The sequence below is a fragment of the Ischnura elegans genome, chromosome 3 (genome assembly GCF_921293095.1).
Source record: "Ischnura elegans chromosome 3, ioIscEleg1.1, whole genome shotgun sequence".
Lineage (NCBI taxonomy): Eukaryota > Metazoa > Arthropoda > Insecta > Odonata > Coenagrionidae > Ischnura > Ischnura elegans.
The window spans coordinates 41,291,905-41,309,490 of record NC_060248.1 but is presented as its reverse complement, the minus strand read 5'-3'; the positions used below and the strand labels follow the sequence as shown (position 1 = coordinate 41,309,490).

General features: G+C 37.1%; 1 protein-coding gene across 1 annotated transcript in view; it reads right to left on the bottom strand.

Annotated features, from left to right (window-relative positions):
* Nucleotides 1-17,586, bottom strand: part of LOC124155691 (putative tricarboxylate transport protein, mitochondrial) — a 51,266-nt gene that overhangs the window by 16,816 nt on the left and 16,864 nt on the right. The window contains exons 2-3 of the mRNA XM_046529721.1: nt 8,728-8,947; nt 1,141-1,364 (exon numbers count right to left, since the gene is read on the bottom strand). Coding sequence (XP_046385677.1) covers nt 1,141-1,364; nt 8,728-8,947 — 444 coding nt within the window. The remainder of the gene's footprint in view (nt 1-1,140; nt 1,365-8,727; nt 8,948-17,586) is intronic.

The window sequence follows — 17,586 nt, the reverse complement described above, 5'->3', positions numbered from 1 at the left end:
CCAGCCGGCCTTATGGGGTTTACCATTGGAAGCCAGGCCTCATAGGTACCCACTCTTTTAACGGGTAAATATTTTCAATTATCTACTCCAGTCAACTACGAGTATAAATATAATCTCAAACGCCGCGACGACGCAACAACGTCTACGCTCGTTTACTCAACTGAGCATCGTAATGATTTCCTACGTCTCACTACCGTGTCACGATGACCCGTTCGTGAGTCGTTCCCGAGCTACCATGAAGATTCATACCCAGATAGTGATCATTTAAATGTAATGGTGGTCAGAAATCGACAATGGAGCGAAAGTGGCGCCGCTCGATTTATTGCAAGACTTTTGCAAATGATAGTACGTGTCATGGCAAGGCTATTGATATTTCAATGAAATGGCTTGGCTTAAGGTTGGTGTACATTGTCAATTTTGCATGCATAAAAATATTTTTGGTACAAAAGAGACCATCCAATACCTACTTGGAACTAGTAAAACAATACATAAATCCTGTTAAATTATGACAGGATAAAGTTAGACCAATTGACAACAGCTAGGATTCCATTTCATATTTCATGAAAATTGACAGATGTACCATAAAATAATTCATGCCATCCCCTGAAATAATTTTATTTTAACCGTAATTTAGAAAGATTTGCAGCAAGTGAGATCAACTGTGGAGAAGTTATGAATTAATTCCAGGCTCAATTGTACTATTTCTGTTAAAATTACCACCAAGAAGTCATTTAGTGGAGGAATAAGAATAGTCTGCAAATATTTGGTAGAGACCAAGAATTTCTTAGCAAGCGATTGTCAGCATTTATTCATTTATGCTAGCATATTTGCTGTCAACATAGGTATTATCAACAGGATACATAGCCAATTAATGTGCTTACTTAAAGGTACATATATAAAAACAAGAATTATCAGTTTGAAATAATTAATAATTGAAAGTAATAGTCTTTAAAAGTAGGTTAATTCTAATATTATTGTTTTACAATGCAATCTTGTAAATTTTTGACATTATAATTTTCTAGTAATTTCTTTCAATTTCATTTTGTAAATTGGATTAACCCCCTTATGAATAAATATTATTATTATTTCAAGCTAAACAGATGTGGCGACTCTACTTAAACTGTATGTTTTTAAACTCACCTTGTTCTTTGATTATCAGGGTGACCCCATGAAAGAAGCCACGGAAGCGAGGGTTCCCTGAGCGCTGATCATTGATAAATTTCACCTTAACTGTTTCCATCGGAGTGACAGCTAGGATCGCCTCGCTCACACCAGCACCAAGACCGCATAGCAGTCGCTGATAAGGAGCCAAAACGCCACTGCTATCGACACTGCGCTTCTTTAACTCTTCAAAAGCTCCAAATCTGAGCTTGAGGAAAGTTCAATTATTCATCAACCTCTGTTTCACCACTGAGTCAACATTATATACAAGAGAAATCAAACAAGCAAAAATACTTTTAGTGAAACACTAGCAAAATCATTTGATTTTTATTCACACTATGTGAGTGAAAAGAACTCTACCACATGCAGCACGATGGATTCGCTGATGAATGAATTAGGTATTTGCAATATGTTAGTATGTAACAAGTTTTGGTTTGACAGGGTGCACTAATGGAATCAACTGATGGAATACCACTGTTAATGACAATAAAGTGAGGCATCAAGCCAATCACTATGTACAAGCTTTCTTTCTTACATATCATAGGCAGCTCACTAATAACTGCAGTTCTTGCATCCTAAAACAATCACGAGCTATTGGATGATAAAAGAAAATAAAGCACTTGCCTTCATAAAAAGCATAGCAATTTGGCCATTATTATTTGACGCAAAAATATTTATCACAAAGGACACACTGATGACACATTTCAATGGGTTAGGTGAACCCTTTCATAATCAAAGTATTCACCGAGTTATCCTGCATTAAAAATCTCCACCAAAGTAACGACAAAACTTTTTTCCTCTTCTCAGTGCAACCAAATAAATAATCTTCCATACAATCTTATAGTTAACTTTAGCCAATATTTGATTTCCTAGGTAACTACACATGCAAAGCATGGTAGATTTGATTCATTAAAAAAAATATATTCTCCTAATTGCACTGAACTGATTCAAAACATTTCAGTCAAAAACAAAGAGCAAAGCTAGAAAAGCATATATACACACGAATATTTCAGAATCATAGTATTCGATAACATTCCTCATATTCATTCACTCGACATTCATTCATTGGAAGCAAACAATGGTACAAGAGAGAATGCACCAAACAACACTGCCAATGCTTTTACTTCAAAATCACAGCATAGAAGGAAGCTAATTAACACATGACTAAAAGCTAAATAAAAGCATTGGATTCGACAAAATTAACTAATGAGTAATGAGTAGTCCGTGAAAGTGGTTTTATTTGTTGCTAAATTTCGTTTTAAAATCATGTGATTTCAGTGTTATAGAAAATTTTGGCGGTGTTATTATAATGCTACAATTTTCCTAAGTTTACAGGCGTTTTATTATTTTATGGTACACGTTTCATGAATACTTATATGTACTTTTATTAAGTATTTTACATAACATCGAACACAATTTCGACTGTAGAAAATTTCTGATAAAACTAAATGAAAGAAATGGTTCAACTTATATTGGTTCAAGGTATATGATTGGTCCAAGCAAGTAGTCTTGGTGAATACAATCGGCAAACGGTAAATTCCCCCTACCTCATATGTACTTCTAGAGCCATTCCAGAATTTATGGATTGTAAATTTTCTCTACACTAAATAAAGCCTTTAAAAATGCTTCAGTAGTAGCAACAACAAGCTCCTTGTTTGCTTTCTTTGACTGAGTGACTGTGTGTTCAAATGATAGCTGTTGTTTTGCGGGTCCCCTTTCTTTGGCACGTTTATGTATACATATTGCTACTGATGTGCTTTAACAAAGTGTCACATCTTTCAAATTAAAATCTTTTATCGAAAACTTTGCACAGTAACACTTTATCTCTCACATAATATCCTTCTCAGCTGAATTCACAAGCCCAGGTATGAACAGTATTACTAGCTTTTGGCATTTTAAAATTCCTATCCTTCGTTCAATATTTAAAGCTGGAACTACAATTTTAAAAAAACGGTCCAACCGCAAAACACAACCTATCACAATGGTGTTTTCAAACTGAGTGCTGGGTAGCTACGGTACAACCATAATACTGTGTAACTTACAAATTGGCCGAAATGTTTCATGTTGGGGGTTCCCTTTCGATATCCCTCACCCAGGTGTTGAGGGAAGGTAGGACGGCAGCTAGATACAACAAAATTGCTTAGTTTTGATTACAGCTGTTGCCAATCAGTCAGGAATGCCAGTGAAAGAAGCACACATAACAAAACATAATCGGATTCAAAGAAACTTGAAAAATTATTTCCCATTAATCAATCCTGAAACATCTAGAATGAGACGCTTTTTCGCCTAAAGAATTAGATATTAGATTTGGTCAAAATAATAATGTCTAAATTTTTTTTTTTGCATTGAAGCTCAGTGGAGAGCCAAATATCCGACGATCCGTCCGCTAAAAAGGAGAACCCCCTCTCCTATCCTCCCTGTTCCTTCCTTCCCTTCCCCCAACTGCTGGCGCTTCGTGTTTTCAAATAACCATACGTGTCTATGAATGTCTTTAAATAAATTGAATCGCGCAGTTGACGGCAAGGCGCCTATTTCAATCCATCCCTGGCAGTGTGCGGTCTACGGTGTGAAATACAGGCAGTGCTACATTGAGGCCGCTTTCTGATGAAACCACTTTTCGCCGGCTGCCGTTCACGTCACGATGCCGTGAAATTCAAGCCGCTTTCAGACGAGACAACTCTCTGTCACGCTGTGGGCTTAAAAAATGAAGGCTTAGGCTGTAATTGATTCATTAGATGTGATTTTTTTGCTAATTCACCTAAAATCGCGTGTTATTTCGTGTTATTTCGCAATATCGCGTCTCGCGAAATTCACAGACCTCTAGTAATGAGTCATGAGGACTATTAGCCTGATGTCACTGGAGAATTATTTTTACCCAGACAAACATACTATTCCAGAAAATAATTTTCATGGAAGAACTACGAATATGAAATTCTCCCTGAAATAGGTTAACAATAGGTTTTAATTCTTGAACATTTGAATGTTTCAAATTGTTGCCTAACTCATGCACATACTGCAATGATTACCAAGATTTATATATTTACTTAGCAATAGAAAATTTTATGTAGTAATGAATTAATATTCATGTGAAGCTTAAGAGAGATTATTTTTAGTGCAGTGGTGACATGTCATAATATTTAGTTTCAATTTTAACAAATGAAGGCAAAAATGCTCCGTAAACCTAACATAGGTAATACAGCAAAACATAGTTACAGCATTACAGAGTTCTCCATACATCCACAGTGCTCATCATTTGCTGCTGAAGTGGATGCATGTCAATGTATGTGGCTCAAAAGCCACATTTAATACATAAATACATTGTTTTAGATGAAGACTTTAATGCATTTATGTGTTCTTCAAGGACACATTGCAATCAACCAATACATTCCCCACAAATACATAACCAATGAATAATATATTTTATCATACCATTTAAACAAAGCAATTCTAAGCATTGATGGACTATTCAAAACACAAATGCCTGCTCATTAAACAATAAGATAAGCAAGATATATTCAAACTTTTTAAAAAAACCTCCCTAACCAAAAAATGTCTGATGGCTCAAGTCATGTTCTAACCTGATTCCCATTATGCAAGTTAAAAAATAATCAGAGAACTTATCCACAACATAGATGCTGTAAAAAAGTTTGAAATTAACTGCTTCTATCATAACTGTTTAATCATGATGAACAATGTACTTTTAAAAATGATGGTTATGTTTTCGGGGAGAAATTAAAAAAAAAGGCTGAATTGAATATTTTCTTGAATGCCAAATTAAAAATGAATGACTGTATGGCAGAAATGTGAATGATTTGAGCGAGATAAAATGACGAAGAATTTAAAAAGCAATGAACTATAAAAGCATTGACTGCAAAAAAGAGATATATATGAACATACAGAGGAGAAATACTTTTTTAAAAATGAATACAGATATGTACTAGCATTTTGCATTTTCAAATTTCAATTTTTTGTGTTTTCAGATTTACTTAACATCACATTTAAGGTCTGTTCACTTTATCTTTGCGGGTGAGCTGGTGTGGCTTAACCGAGTTGGGGTGAGAGGAGGGAATGTTTATCTACACGTGACTTTCCCTCTTCCAATCAGCAGACAGTAGGCGTGGCCTAGCACTTCGGAATTTCAGTCGCTCTCAGACCTCCGTCGCGTCAACTTCGTGAATCTGCTAGCTGTGTTGCCAAATCTCGCGCGTTCTCTTGGTGCTCTTCGATCCTTCCATTTAAATCCAACTTATAACTTACTGTTCCTTATTCTTCCACTTCAATCCTTTTCCATCGCCTTCCCAGAAAAAGTTTTATTCACCTTTTGTATTCCCATCAGCACCAACTCCCTCCCTCCACCTATTCCCTCTCAGTACTTTTCCGATCCCTTTATTAACAAACCCTAACCCTTTTCCTCAACTCCGTATTTCTCGTATAACTCCTTTACTTTTGTGTATTACAACCTATATAGTTTTGTATACCTCTGATTTAAAAGAGTAACATCCAAGCATGTTTATTGAAGGCTCCAAAAGTGACTCCGAAAATTAAGACACTGACGGGAGGAATGACGAGGAGGTTGATTTATTAGCCACACCACTCCAGCAATAAGTACAAGATAAATTATGTAATAAAATACCCGTCGTGCTACTATTCTCCATTCTTTTTGCATCCTCATCCTCACGAATTCCCTTGCAATCCCCGCTTATCAGAATGTTACGCTTATGTATGCCTTTCACCAGCGGTCTCGCATTTAGCGGACAATATCCTGGCTTCTGAGATGGGATTATCCTCAATCCCCTCTAAATAAGTAGCTATACATTGTATGCATTGTTTCGCCGCCGGGCCCAAAATATCTGTGGCCACGTATGAGTCACACCTTTTCAGTGGGACACTAGGGCGCCTGTGTACATTTGGCAACGTTAAGGTCGTTCCTGCTCTCTCTCTCTCGGTACTACCCCTTCCTCTTCAGCGAGGCCCCTCCCCCTTCAGCGAGGCCCTCCGATAGTGTCCGGGATCTCACGAAAGCTGACCCGCTGGGATAAAATGAACAGATAATAGTATCCATTACTATGTTTTAATGCACAAAACTTTCATGATTTAATTCTAAAATTTCATGACTTTTATATGTTTTTAAAGATATTAAATGTCCACCTCAAGCTCACCTAAAATATGGAACATTACAAATACATCATTGCTATTTCATTTTATTGCCTCATTATGCAAGTTTTATCGCTATTAATAACTGATCCAAAATTGATAACTTAGGGGTCTAGCGTCATTGAAACCCTCGACAAATCTTTTCGACCCTTTACAAATGTAAATCTTACATCAGAAAATATAATATTCAATTTCAGGCAGTGCAAATATGGGTGAATCTATGTCTTCTTCGAAAAATAAAATCAACAAATATCAATTTTGAATTGAAAATGCAATACACTATATCATTACTGATGATCTTCATAACTTCTTTAAAGAGCAGAAAATATTCATGAATGCCACAGTAAGAATGAGATTAAATGTGCATTACCATAATATGATGAAATATCAAGCCAATGCAAAAATAAACCTTGTTCAAATAATGAATGAAGTATGATAAGCTGAAGAATAACTGTTGCCTACAGTACAGTATTCTAAAATCCCTATTTAATGACTCCCTACACCATTCAATTCATTCAACTTCAAGGCTGAATTACCCACAGAGCAAAGGCAACACTCACCATTAGTGATTTTTGTTGGGTCAGACGAATACCGTCTGCAACACTGTCACCCCTAAAGTACCTACTTATGTAATTTCCATTTAATTGTGGTGTACTATGAATATTTATGCATTCATATGACATCTCTTATTTGTCTTATTCATGAAATAGACTCGAAACTCCCCAGAAAAAGTTGAAACAAACTATATATCTCAATTTCAATTTTACTCTCTAAATGATTTCATTGAAATTTGAAAACATTCAGGAAATTTTGCACCCAACCCATACAATTTTTTTATTTTTTCTCAGAACCAACTAACATTTCAAAACTCCTTTCGCATGTTACCAGCCCATTCTACCACAGTTAATTATGACCAAGGATAGCTTTAATATTTGATAGGGTGGGAAGCACTTAGCATTAGGAGTTACCACATAACCATCAGCAGGTACAGAGAAAGACTCTTGTAGGAGAGCAGGACATCACAATTGATTGATACAGGGATTATACAATAATCGCTTAAAAAATAAGGGAATTCATTCAATTTTACTGCCTTTGAGGTAAAAATAAGAAATATATGGCAATGAGCTTTTAATAATTTTCTCAATCAAAGACAGAGATACGCTCCAGCAAAGTTAGTATTTGGGAGTTTTAAAAAAGCTTCCCTCCTTCCCCTTTGAAAATGCCACAAAACTAAGAGTAACTTATGGGTGAAAAGAATGATTTTTCTTAGCATTTTAAACAGAAATGCTCTTGTAAGGCATTAAGAAATGAAAAATGCTACAAAATTACTGTGGAACTGCATTCAGTACATAATTATTTTTTATGCATTGAAAAGATGTGCCCCACTCACTTTTTTTTATAAATAATCACTTAGAAATATCATTTATACGCAACAAGTTTTTGACGATGGCATGATTTTTATTTTTAGGAAAATATTTTGAACATGAAACAATAAGATAAGCTACGAAAAATAAATCATTATGATAAGAGATGATAAAAAATTCATATTTTTCATATCACACATAAGGACAGGCATTATGGCAAACAAAGCATTCCTGATACCTTTTAAGCTGAACAAAATGAATACTTATTTCATGCATTTCCTGAAATAATTAAGATCTATCTTTCAGGAATGGGGATATTAAATACTGCATTCAGTTATTTTTTTAAGCACAGGAATGTATAATAAAATAAGTAATCAAACGAAATCAAGCATTGAAGCCTCATACAGACCATGCAAAACATTCAGTGTTGATTGAGTTAAAAAAAACTGACAACAGCAGTGAACAACAGTATTGACTCAAGAAGTATCTGCTGTTAACTTCACATCTGTATAATATTGCTTTTCTTTTGACCCTGTAACTGCTTGGAAGGGCAATTCAAATATGAGAACCCAAGTAAAGATATGTATCAGAGAAAATCCACTAAATAATTTTACATTCTTAATTTTAAAAGATAAATAACTGCAGAATATTCTTGGTCAAAACAGTAATATTATTCAACTCAAAACTGTCCACTGCATGAAACAAGAAATTCACCAAATTGGCTCTAAAGCTTAAAAAAAACAGAATCTATAAAAAAATCTTATCTCAAACTACCTTAGTTGATAAAAGTTATCATGAATATTTCCTTTTCCAACTAAATGCCAACTTCATTGCATCAACATGGTACTTCTTTAGGAAACCTAAAATGCTGCATTACAGCAACGTACAAAATTAAGGATAAAATTAGGTATTTAATAAGTTGTCTTAGCACTCACATAAAAACCCATTTTTATCACCAAAACATGAGCCTCTTCAAAATTAAAACATCCAAATTCCTCGTCTACTCTATTCCTTGGAGTGATTGAAAGGCAGGCGAGAGAATAATTACCTGACGGCTGATTTCGGGATCGATCCATATAGCAGCACACTCAGACCTCGGTACAAGCCGAAGAAGCCATGCTGCCGAACTGTCTTCTTCACACAATCAACTATTCCACTGTACTTTTTATCACCTCCTTTTAAGCCCCCTTTCTCATCCAACTGTAGCTGGGTTTTAACATACTCAGTGGGGAATGTTATACATATTTCGATTCCACCAGTAATGCCACCTGAAAATATAAAAATAACAAGAAACTAATAATTAAAAAGGTCAAAATGTGACTTACAGTTATTACTAGTAACTTACAACAAACAGGTCTAAAAAAGATCTTTATAAGGATGTTTTGATTTTTCATATTTTAGAAAATAAAAACATGGGGCTGATGAATTCCGATTTTATACATTAAATGGATGAAACCAGTTCCTGAAAATGTCCTCAACTCAAGAATTGTGTTTTAGGAAATGGTACGGTATGGTATTGGGGGAAGGCGACCGACAGCTGTGGTCATTTGCGCCATGAGGGAAAGGTATGAAAGTAAGGGTGGAGAGAAACCCAGCGTCGGCATTAGCCTGCTCTTAACAAAAGGCGCCAAGGGGACCACGGCTTAACGTCCCATCTGACGGACGGAGTGTTGCGCTTGAAATGTCCTCCACACCACTCTCAAGCAGGGATCAGGCAGTCTCTGAAAATTCTCTGCCACTGCCAGGATTTGAACCCGAGCCCGCTGGGTGGGAAGCCAACACTGTAGCCACCACACCAACCCAATCCCCTTTAGGAAATGCATCATATCATTCGAGGATTTAAAAAGGGCAAGAATGGAAAAAAAGAATTAACTCATCAGGAACTTTGAATAACATAAATGATTGGTTTATCATAATTATTGTATTTAATATACAGTTTTTTCAATGAGAAACAAGGTTATCAAATAATTATTTTGACATATAGAACAATTTAATTACATTCATCCATGTAAACTGGTTTTGTCACCTTCAGTATCATTTTCTGGAGCAAATATAATATCAATAAGGATAAATTGAAATAATACTTGCAGTTTTCCTCGATTATAAAATTTATAACCACTTCGGTAATAATTTTTTTTAATCGTGGAAGATTGCAAGTAATTATTTCAAAATGGAAAAATTCCACTCCATCACATTTGACTATTTGGATTTTATTCATCAATTAAGATTGCATACCAAGTAGAACACATTAGAAGGGTAAGAAAAGAGGAGGAAGAAGAACAACTGAGGAATATGGAAAGAAGGTGCACACATCAAGGAAAAAAACATAAGTAGTTTTCAATTTGGAATCATATTAGAGCACAAACAGCCAAATTTCGATGGCAAAGGCATCTGGCCATATATGTATTTTGCAGTTTTAGAACACATCAGCATCCACGCTAATGGAGTGTTTGTATGAGTTCTACACACATGCAGCTTTTCTCTAGGCTAATTTCAATTATTTCCCAACAGAATACACACATTTATTACAAAAAATGTAGCTGGACACTAGCCGCACAGGCACTTAGGGAGCGTCACTGTGGAGTCTGCTGTGGGTGTCATTGCTGGGCTAGGATTTAAATACTTAAGAGACACTATGACACACTCTTAGCCAATTTTGGTTTTTTTGTTTACAAATGGGGCAATGTTTTAACTCCTTAACTGATTGGGGAAATCTCTGGATAGCTGAAAAAATATCCCATAATATAAATGAGATCCATAAACCACATTTCTTACTCCAAGCCCTCAGAAATCTGAAACGAGTTTCTGATGACCACCCCTGAAATCCAAGTGGAATTCGCCACTGTAAAACTTGGAATTCGCCACTGTAAAACTAGGAGTTTTCACATTCAATACTATTATTTTTGACATGATTCTATCACCCACTATAATCATTGTGCTTCAGTTTGGACAGCAGATCTCAGAGTCAAGAACAATTGACCATGAAGAATACAACATTATCTTTTTCTCAACAAATCTGAGGACTATTTTGAAATACATATATTATGGAGTTTGGTCTGAGAAACGAAGTATGCACATGCTCAAGAAAATTACAAAATATGCTTTTTTTTGTACTTCATCAACAGATTGTCAAATACAAACTTACCATGATACCAGGCCACATTTTCTAAAAATTGCATAAGAAAATCAGAATTTCTAAACAAACTCTTAAAGTAACATTTGGCATAAGAAAAATGCTCATTCTTGGTAGAAAATACATATGTACATTGTGAAAAAACTTTTGCAATGTGTGTCATCACTAGAGCACAGAAAAACTGTCTATTGGCATCTTTTCAAGCGGCACTTAAGGAATTTCAACTGCAAATCTCCACCAATTTTGTCTCATGGAGTGTCTTTTAGTGACTTTTATAGGTCACTTTTTGGAAATGTTTGGTGAACAGACACTATTTCCAGAAAAAGACTTTTTGAAACTTTTTGCTCTAGGAAGGTATGCCTTTACCAATATTTCTATTTCTACAGAAACCCAAAACTTCATTAAGTCATCTAAATACTTCGTTTGGAATTTAACTTTGTACATCGAAAGATAGTGTGTCAGAGAAAGATGTCCCAGGGCTAGCGATCTTCTCCGCAGATGTATTGCGGGTAGTCACTTCAAAAGAGAAAAATTCAGGATAGGGGTGAACTGAAACCCCAAAAACCCCCACGGCGTACGTGATTGAGAAAAAAGATAAAGAATACGCCCATTTGATCGGAAGCGGCGAGTCCTCCCTCCATACACGAATCTAAAGCGTGAATCACAGAACATTTGGCCATTCCTTCCGAGGGATCGCTCCATTGATAGTGGAAAAAGTGACCGTTTAAAGAGATAATTTTTGCGATGACTTGCAAGCACTTGCAGCGACTTTCGGGCAATGAGAACGTAGGGCCGCTAACAGCGACTGTAACGCCACACTTGGCTTTTAATTGAATGGCAGTCTTGAATACGTAAATGAAGTATCGGAATATGATATTTAGAATAGAGGCGGCAAATATATAATATATTCCTCGGTGGCGGCGGGGTAACGTCCTCGCCTGCCAAACAAGAAGTCGCGGGCAGTGGGGCAGCGAGGGGGGGTTTTGGGGGATAAACCCCCCCCCCCCCGCAGGGCTCACAGAAATTTTTAAGTTAAATCTATTTTACTTAATTGGATTAATATTGCTTATAGAATAGTGTGAGAATTAATAAAATATCGCTCGGAAGGCCGTAAAAATCACCATTTTGAACCATTTATCTTAATTTTTTTCCCGGCGGAGGGCCTACGCACCTCCCGCTTATCCTGGCGGGTATGCAATACCCCAATCCCCCCAGTATTAGTTGCGCCTGAAACCCCCCCCCCCAGCCTTAATTCCTAGCTGCGCCCCTGGTCGCGGGTTCGAGTCCCACCTGGGTAGGTTTCCCCGGTCCAGGGCATGGTTGTTCGTGTACGTTTACTTGTTACATTTTTTGAATACCCCGATATAAAATGGCCAATAGGAGCTGTATCCGGTAGTTTGAGAATAAAATAATATAACAAAAATAAAATGGTTATGGAGTAAGGGTTGGAAGAAGGGATCGTGGGAATGACCGTATGACTCAGAAAATTATGAGTCAAACTATCATTATTATATTCCCTGAAAACTAGGAGCTATCATTCTCAGGGATAGAAAAACTGTTCGTGTGATTCAGGCTTTATTTCCCGCTGAACAGCCAACTTCCTGGTCCCTTATCGTTAAATTACGAAATAGGCGGGAGGAAGGAGCCGCGGGAGAAGTTAACTTCCGTCAAGCGTGAAATATATTCTATCGCAGGTAGCTCAGCTATACAACGTCGTCTTTCCTTCGAATACCTGGTGGTAGGCGCCGTGGCAACGACGCTTTGCATATTCATTCGGTTTTTCATGAATGAAGTCACCTTGACGACGCGGTACAATTCATGCAAGAGCTACCAGAGCATGGAGAAAAGCGCCCCTCGATCAAAAATGGGACTACTATTTTCCAAGCTTGTTAAAAATAAAAACTATTTCGGGTACGCTTTACTCCCTCTCGAGCGGTCGTATTTTGTCTTGATTTCCCGACGCATTACTTGTTTAAAACATACACTCTCATCTAGAGAATTTCCGAATATTAATGCAAGTGAGAACCTTGTCAGATTTACCCATCTAAAACATATCAGTTTACGTATGATATAATATACTCGTACCAACAGTGCACTTAATCAATGATCAATAGCACCAAAAACGTGAAAATTTCGCCCTTAATAATTTTGGTAAATGAGTTAAAGGCGATTGTTGAGGCGAGTCTACGATTCATAATAATGATAATTTCAAAACAAGTAAAATAGAATGAAATAAAGCATGAATGGTTAAGTTATAATGACCAACAAATTCACCCTCACCTCCCTAATCAATCCTATCCTAGCCATATGAATGTGATCAGCGGATCTCATTCCAAGATACCTAGCATCCGCTAGTATTAATTGCATCACAACGACTCGTACTATATAACTTCATCTCGAACGCTCTTTCATGTTCAATAGCGATGAAGATACTAGAAAGACTAAAATTTATACGCAGTGGATTAAAAGCTATGTATTTCGCATCACTTAAGGATATTGTCGTATATTTTGAGAATGCATCAAGCATCTGAAGTTCGAGTTAGCGTAATTGAAAAGGTATGCAAATTTACTCGAGAATAAGCGAGCATAAAATAAGAAGTGAGCGAGAGAAAAAAATTAGAGATCAATGAAAACTCTTTTACCCAAAATATCTGACAATTTCCCGCCGAATGCCTATCTAAGCGCATTACCCGCGGCGCGTCGTGCTCTCCATTGAGTTAAAACCTTTCATTTTTCCCTGGGTTTCAAAGGGAGTCGACAATCATCACCAGAATCAGAACTTCAATGGAAAATTTTAATTTTGGGGAGCTTTTCCTTGATAATGAGTGCCGACTCTTCAATAAAAGCATCGATAAATGCATTCAGGAAATAACCACATACGGACTTTTATTTCGTCATTTTCACTTCATTATTCCGAATTGCTATGATATTTCCGATTTATTATGAAACCTCCTAGCATAGAAATCCATACTTTACAGTTTCCATTTACCGGCTCTGGATGTATAAACTTAACATCTATGCTAGCAATTATTATTCCGTCGTCTTCAGGAATCATTGCAAATTACGATGTGCGTCCATATTATTCTTGTCATGAATAGCCGAAAATTATCGACTCATATTACTGCCCAGCATTAAAATATCCATACGTCAATGCATAACTTGTTGCGTTCGAATTAGAACCAAGCTGAAAAGTGAAGAAAACAATAGAGTAATGGCAATAAAAATGATGAAAAAGATATCTTTAGAAAGACAATGGAAGTTACGAAAAAATAAAGAAAATACACTACTTAAAAAAGACCACATATACACATAAATATTAATATCGACACACAATAAGTCGTAACAAATCCTTGATGTCCTTCACATTAAGAAAGTATGGTTGGAAACCAAGAGGTCTACCCAAGTGGCATACTTCAAGAGCATGCAGAAGACAATGGGCCTCATGTCATTCGCTAATAGCCTAAAAGAAGTATAAATAAACAAGCAGAAATTGCGAAAATTCACTGCTTTCATAATCTGATGATGCCAACGCAAATGATTGCCAGAGTCAACTTAATATGAAAAAATGGTATTCAAAAGATAAAATACACATGAAAAAAAGAGGTTTGCGAGATTTTCGGCCCGTAAGTCACGGAGTTTCATTCATGCCATTCGAGTCCAGGACAAAATCTGATATGTATCAGCCACAGACTGAAGCTACCTAGCTTTCTGCATTTTCTACACGCTAAGCGATGCACACAATCTTACGATAGACACCCACATGCACAAATATTCTCTAAATAAAACGCTGCGAGTGCCTCCAATATATAGCAGACGAAGATAAATATTGATATAGGAAATTGATGGGAACATGGCGACGTTAAAGCTCGGAGAATGAAAGCAATTAAATAGAAATAGAATGCACGAGTTTAAGATGCTGTTATTTTCAGAATTGTTGGAAGCCTTTAACGCAGACGGGTCGAAAATGAATCCGCGTCATTGCATTAAATATGCCCAGAGAGCAAGCGAAAGCATGGGACATCAGGGCCACTAAGTAGAAGAGGAGCATACTCTCATTACAGTTAATTATGGGTCATATCCGTATTCTTGAATGATTAGTTCGATCATATAGGCTTATGATATAAATAGCGCTCCGAGCCTACTACTTAATGGATTTGAAATTAAGGCTTTTCCTGAAAGCCTACAACAGGGTAGTTTCCTTCATCAAAGAAAACGAAAAGCATTGATTGCGATTCGTTACCCACCATTAGTGTATTCAAAATATACAAATTATTTCGTTTTAGAAATAGCGGTTTAGACGAATGGCAATGGTCCATTTTTATCCTCATTTGAAAAGGGTCAGATTGGCGCCCATGCGATGCCACTCCACGTGACGTCACAGGGACCTAGTTTCTATACGAGAGGATAGGAGTTATACATCGTCTGAGGTTACCAATGCATGCATGAGGCGTAGAGCTCAGGGAAACATGTCTTAATACTCACTTATTAAAACTGGCTAAGGTCGGAAAGTTTTCTTCATTTGATAAGGTACTAATAATCCTTATTTAAGACAAGCGCTACCAGCCAGCAAGGTACTCAGCTACCCGTTAGCAGCCTGCGTCGTATCAGCGCTAAGTCTCGCCTCAAGGTCACCTCACAGGGGTGCAGCGGGAACCAGAAATAAGTCTCACGGAGAGATTTCCCGGCATTCATACTTACGCGACGCGTTTTCGCGCGATTGAAAATTTTCACTTTTCATTTAATCGCGAAAAATAGATATCGTCATTTAAAAATCTAAATGCGTGAAATACGTACTCCAGGTGTAATAATCTTTCGATATAGGCAATAAAAAAATAATAGGAAACCACCCTATTCTAGTGAGTATCATTGAATATATGCACATAGTCGCACTAATAGGCGTGTTTAGGAATTTTTCGCTCGGGTACCAAGATTTATTGCCCTCTTACCTAAAATTTATTCATGCATATGAATGATTAAGAAAGCAGTGCCTTTAAGACTCTTAAATTTAAAACTGTTCCACATAGGATTTACAAGTAATGTGTTTAAGTAACAAATTACTTGTCTTCAGTTTTAAGAATTAAAATTAAACTTTTATGCCAGATTTTTTTTGGATTTTCAAGGCAAATTTAGTGCCTCTAGGAGATCGCGCGTGGGTGCACTTTGAACACGCCTATGCCCGCTCAGCGCTTCAACTCTAAGGCTGGTTTGGATAGGTGAGGGTAATTTCATACCATAATAAACATAAGAAGTGTGTGTACCAGTATATGAAGCAGTTCTTCTACCTGGACCACCTCGCACCTACATGATTTGTTTGGGGATGTCCAAAGGCTTCACACAAGGTTGAAACGGAGGAACCTCCTATAATCAGCCAAAGGCTCTACCCACCTAAGTCCGTTTTACACGGGGCACGGAATTGCGCAGGTCAGAGCTGCATTAATTTCTAAAATGGCGTGGAATTGCGCGAATGCATGAACGAAATTAGAACAGGGGCTATTTTGCCGACTCGCATCCACGCATTCTCGCATGTGTTCTAGCAATTCACCGCTTTACACGACGCAATTTTGATTCCGCCTTCGCACGTACGTCAGATTGCGCAATTCCGTGTACCGTGTAAAACGGTCTTTAGTCACAATTCCCCCCTTAATTGACGCATAGCCCTCATTTTCACGATTTTTTTCCTGAGAAAGATGCAGCCCAACATATCCATGCATCATTTTTGCTGCAATCAATTCGTTTTCGCAGAGAGAGGGGCCCAGTTAACCCATTACAGCCCAATTTTGCTTCAAAGCAACATCAAAAATGTATAAATTTTCAGCTCTATTTAGGAAACATCTAAACTTAGCATTATTTTGTGGCGTAAACTTTAATGAAGAAATATTTACCTGCCACGATGATTATGATTGAGTGCAAAATATTCAAGTTTTCAAAGTGAGAAAATCTTGAAACTTGATTTCTACCAAGAGCAGCTCTGGGTTAGAAAGGGTTAAAACCTTTTCAATTAAAAAGGTTATGAAGGGGTAGATAGTTCACTGCAAGGTGGCCGAGGAGTGGAAAGTATTTAAGAAACGAAAAGATTGTCTAAGGATATGGGTTTTCATTATAAAATCATTACGGCATCGATGGTGTACGAGAAGCCAATCGAAGACTTGTCGTGATTGATACTAGCGTGACAGGGTTCTCTGTTATCACCCTCGTTGCTCAACTTACGTAAGCAAAAAGATGAGGGTGGAGATAGAGGTTAGAATGAAGTGACGGGGTTGAGATAGAGCTTGCCTTACTATCAGACATGAAACCCCTAGTAACCTAGTCAGCCGCTTGATTGCAGTGATTGCTTGACCTATATTGCATGAGAATTGTGAAAGGGGTCGCATGGAAACACTTATGTATTTTATATGATATTAAGGCAGGACTAATAGTGACGATGAGCATAAATGAAATATAAAGTCATATACTTGCTCATGAAATGCACAAAAATTGTCAATACATGTTTCGATAAATTATTTGGTTTTATCTCATAGCACAAGCTCACTGCTCCACTCGAAGGCTGATTTGGATGGGTGAGAGTAGATTTTATCCCATAGCAAAGTACCAGTAAGTGAATATTACGCATTTAGGATAGGGGGGTCAGTTTCTTCACCTGAACTACCTCGCACTTCCAGAATTTATTTGGGTATGTCCAAAGGATTCACTGAAGGTTGAAACGGGGGACCCGCCGATCCGACCTTCACAAGCAGATACGAATTTTATTACCTTTACCGCCATGCGCGGCATTAG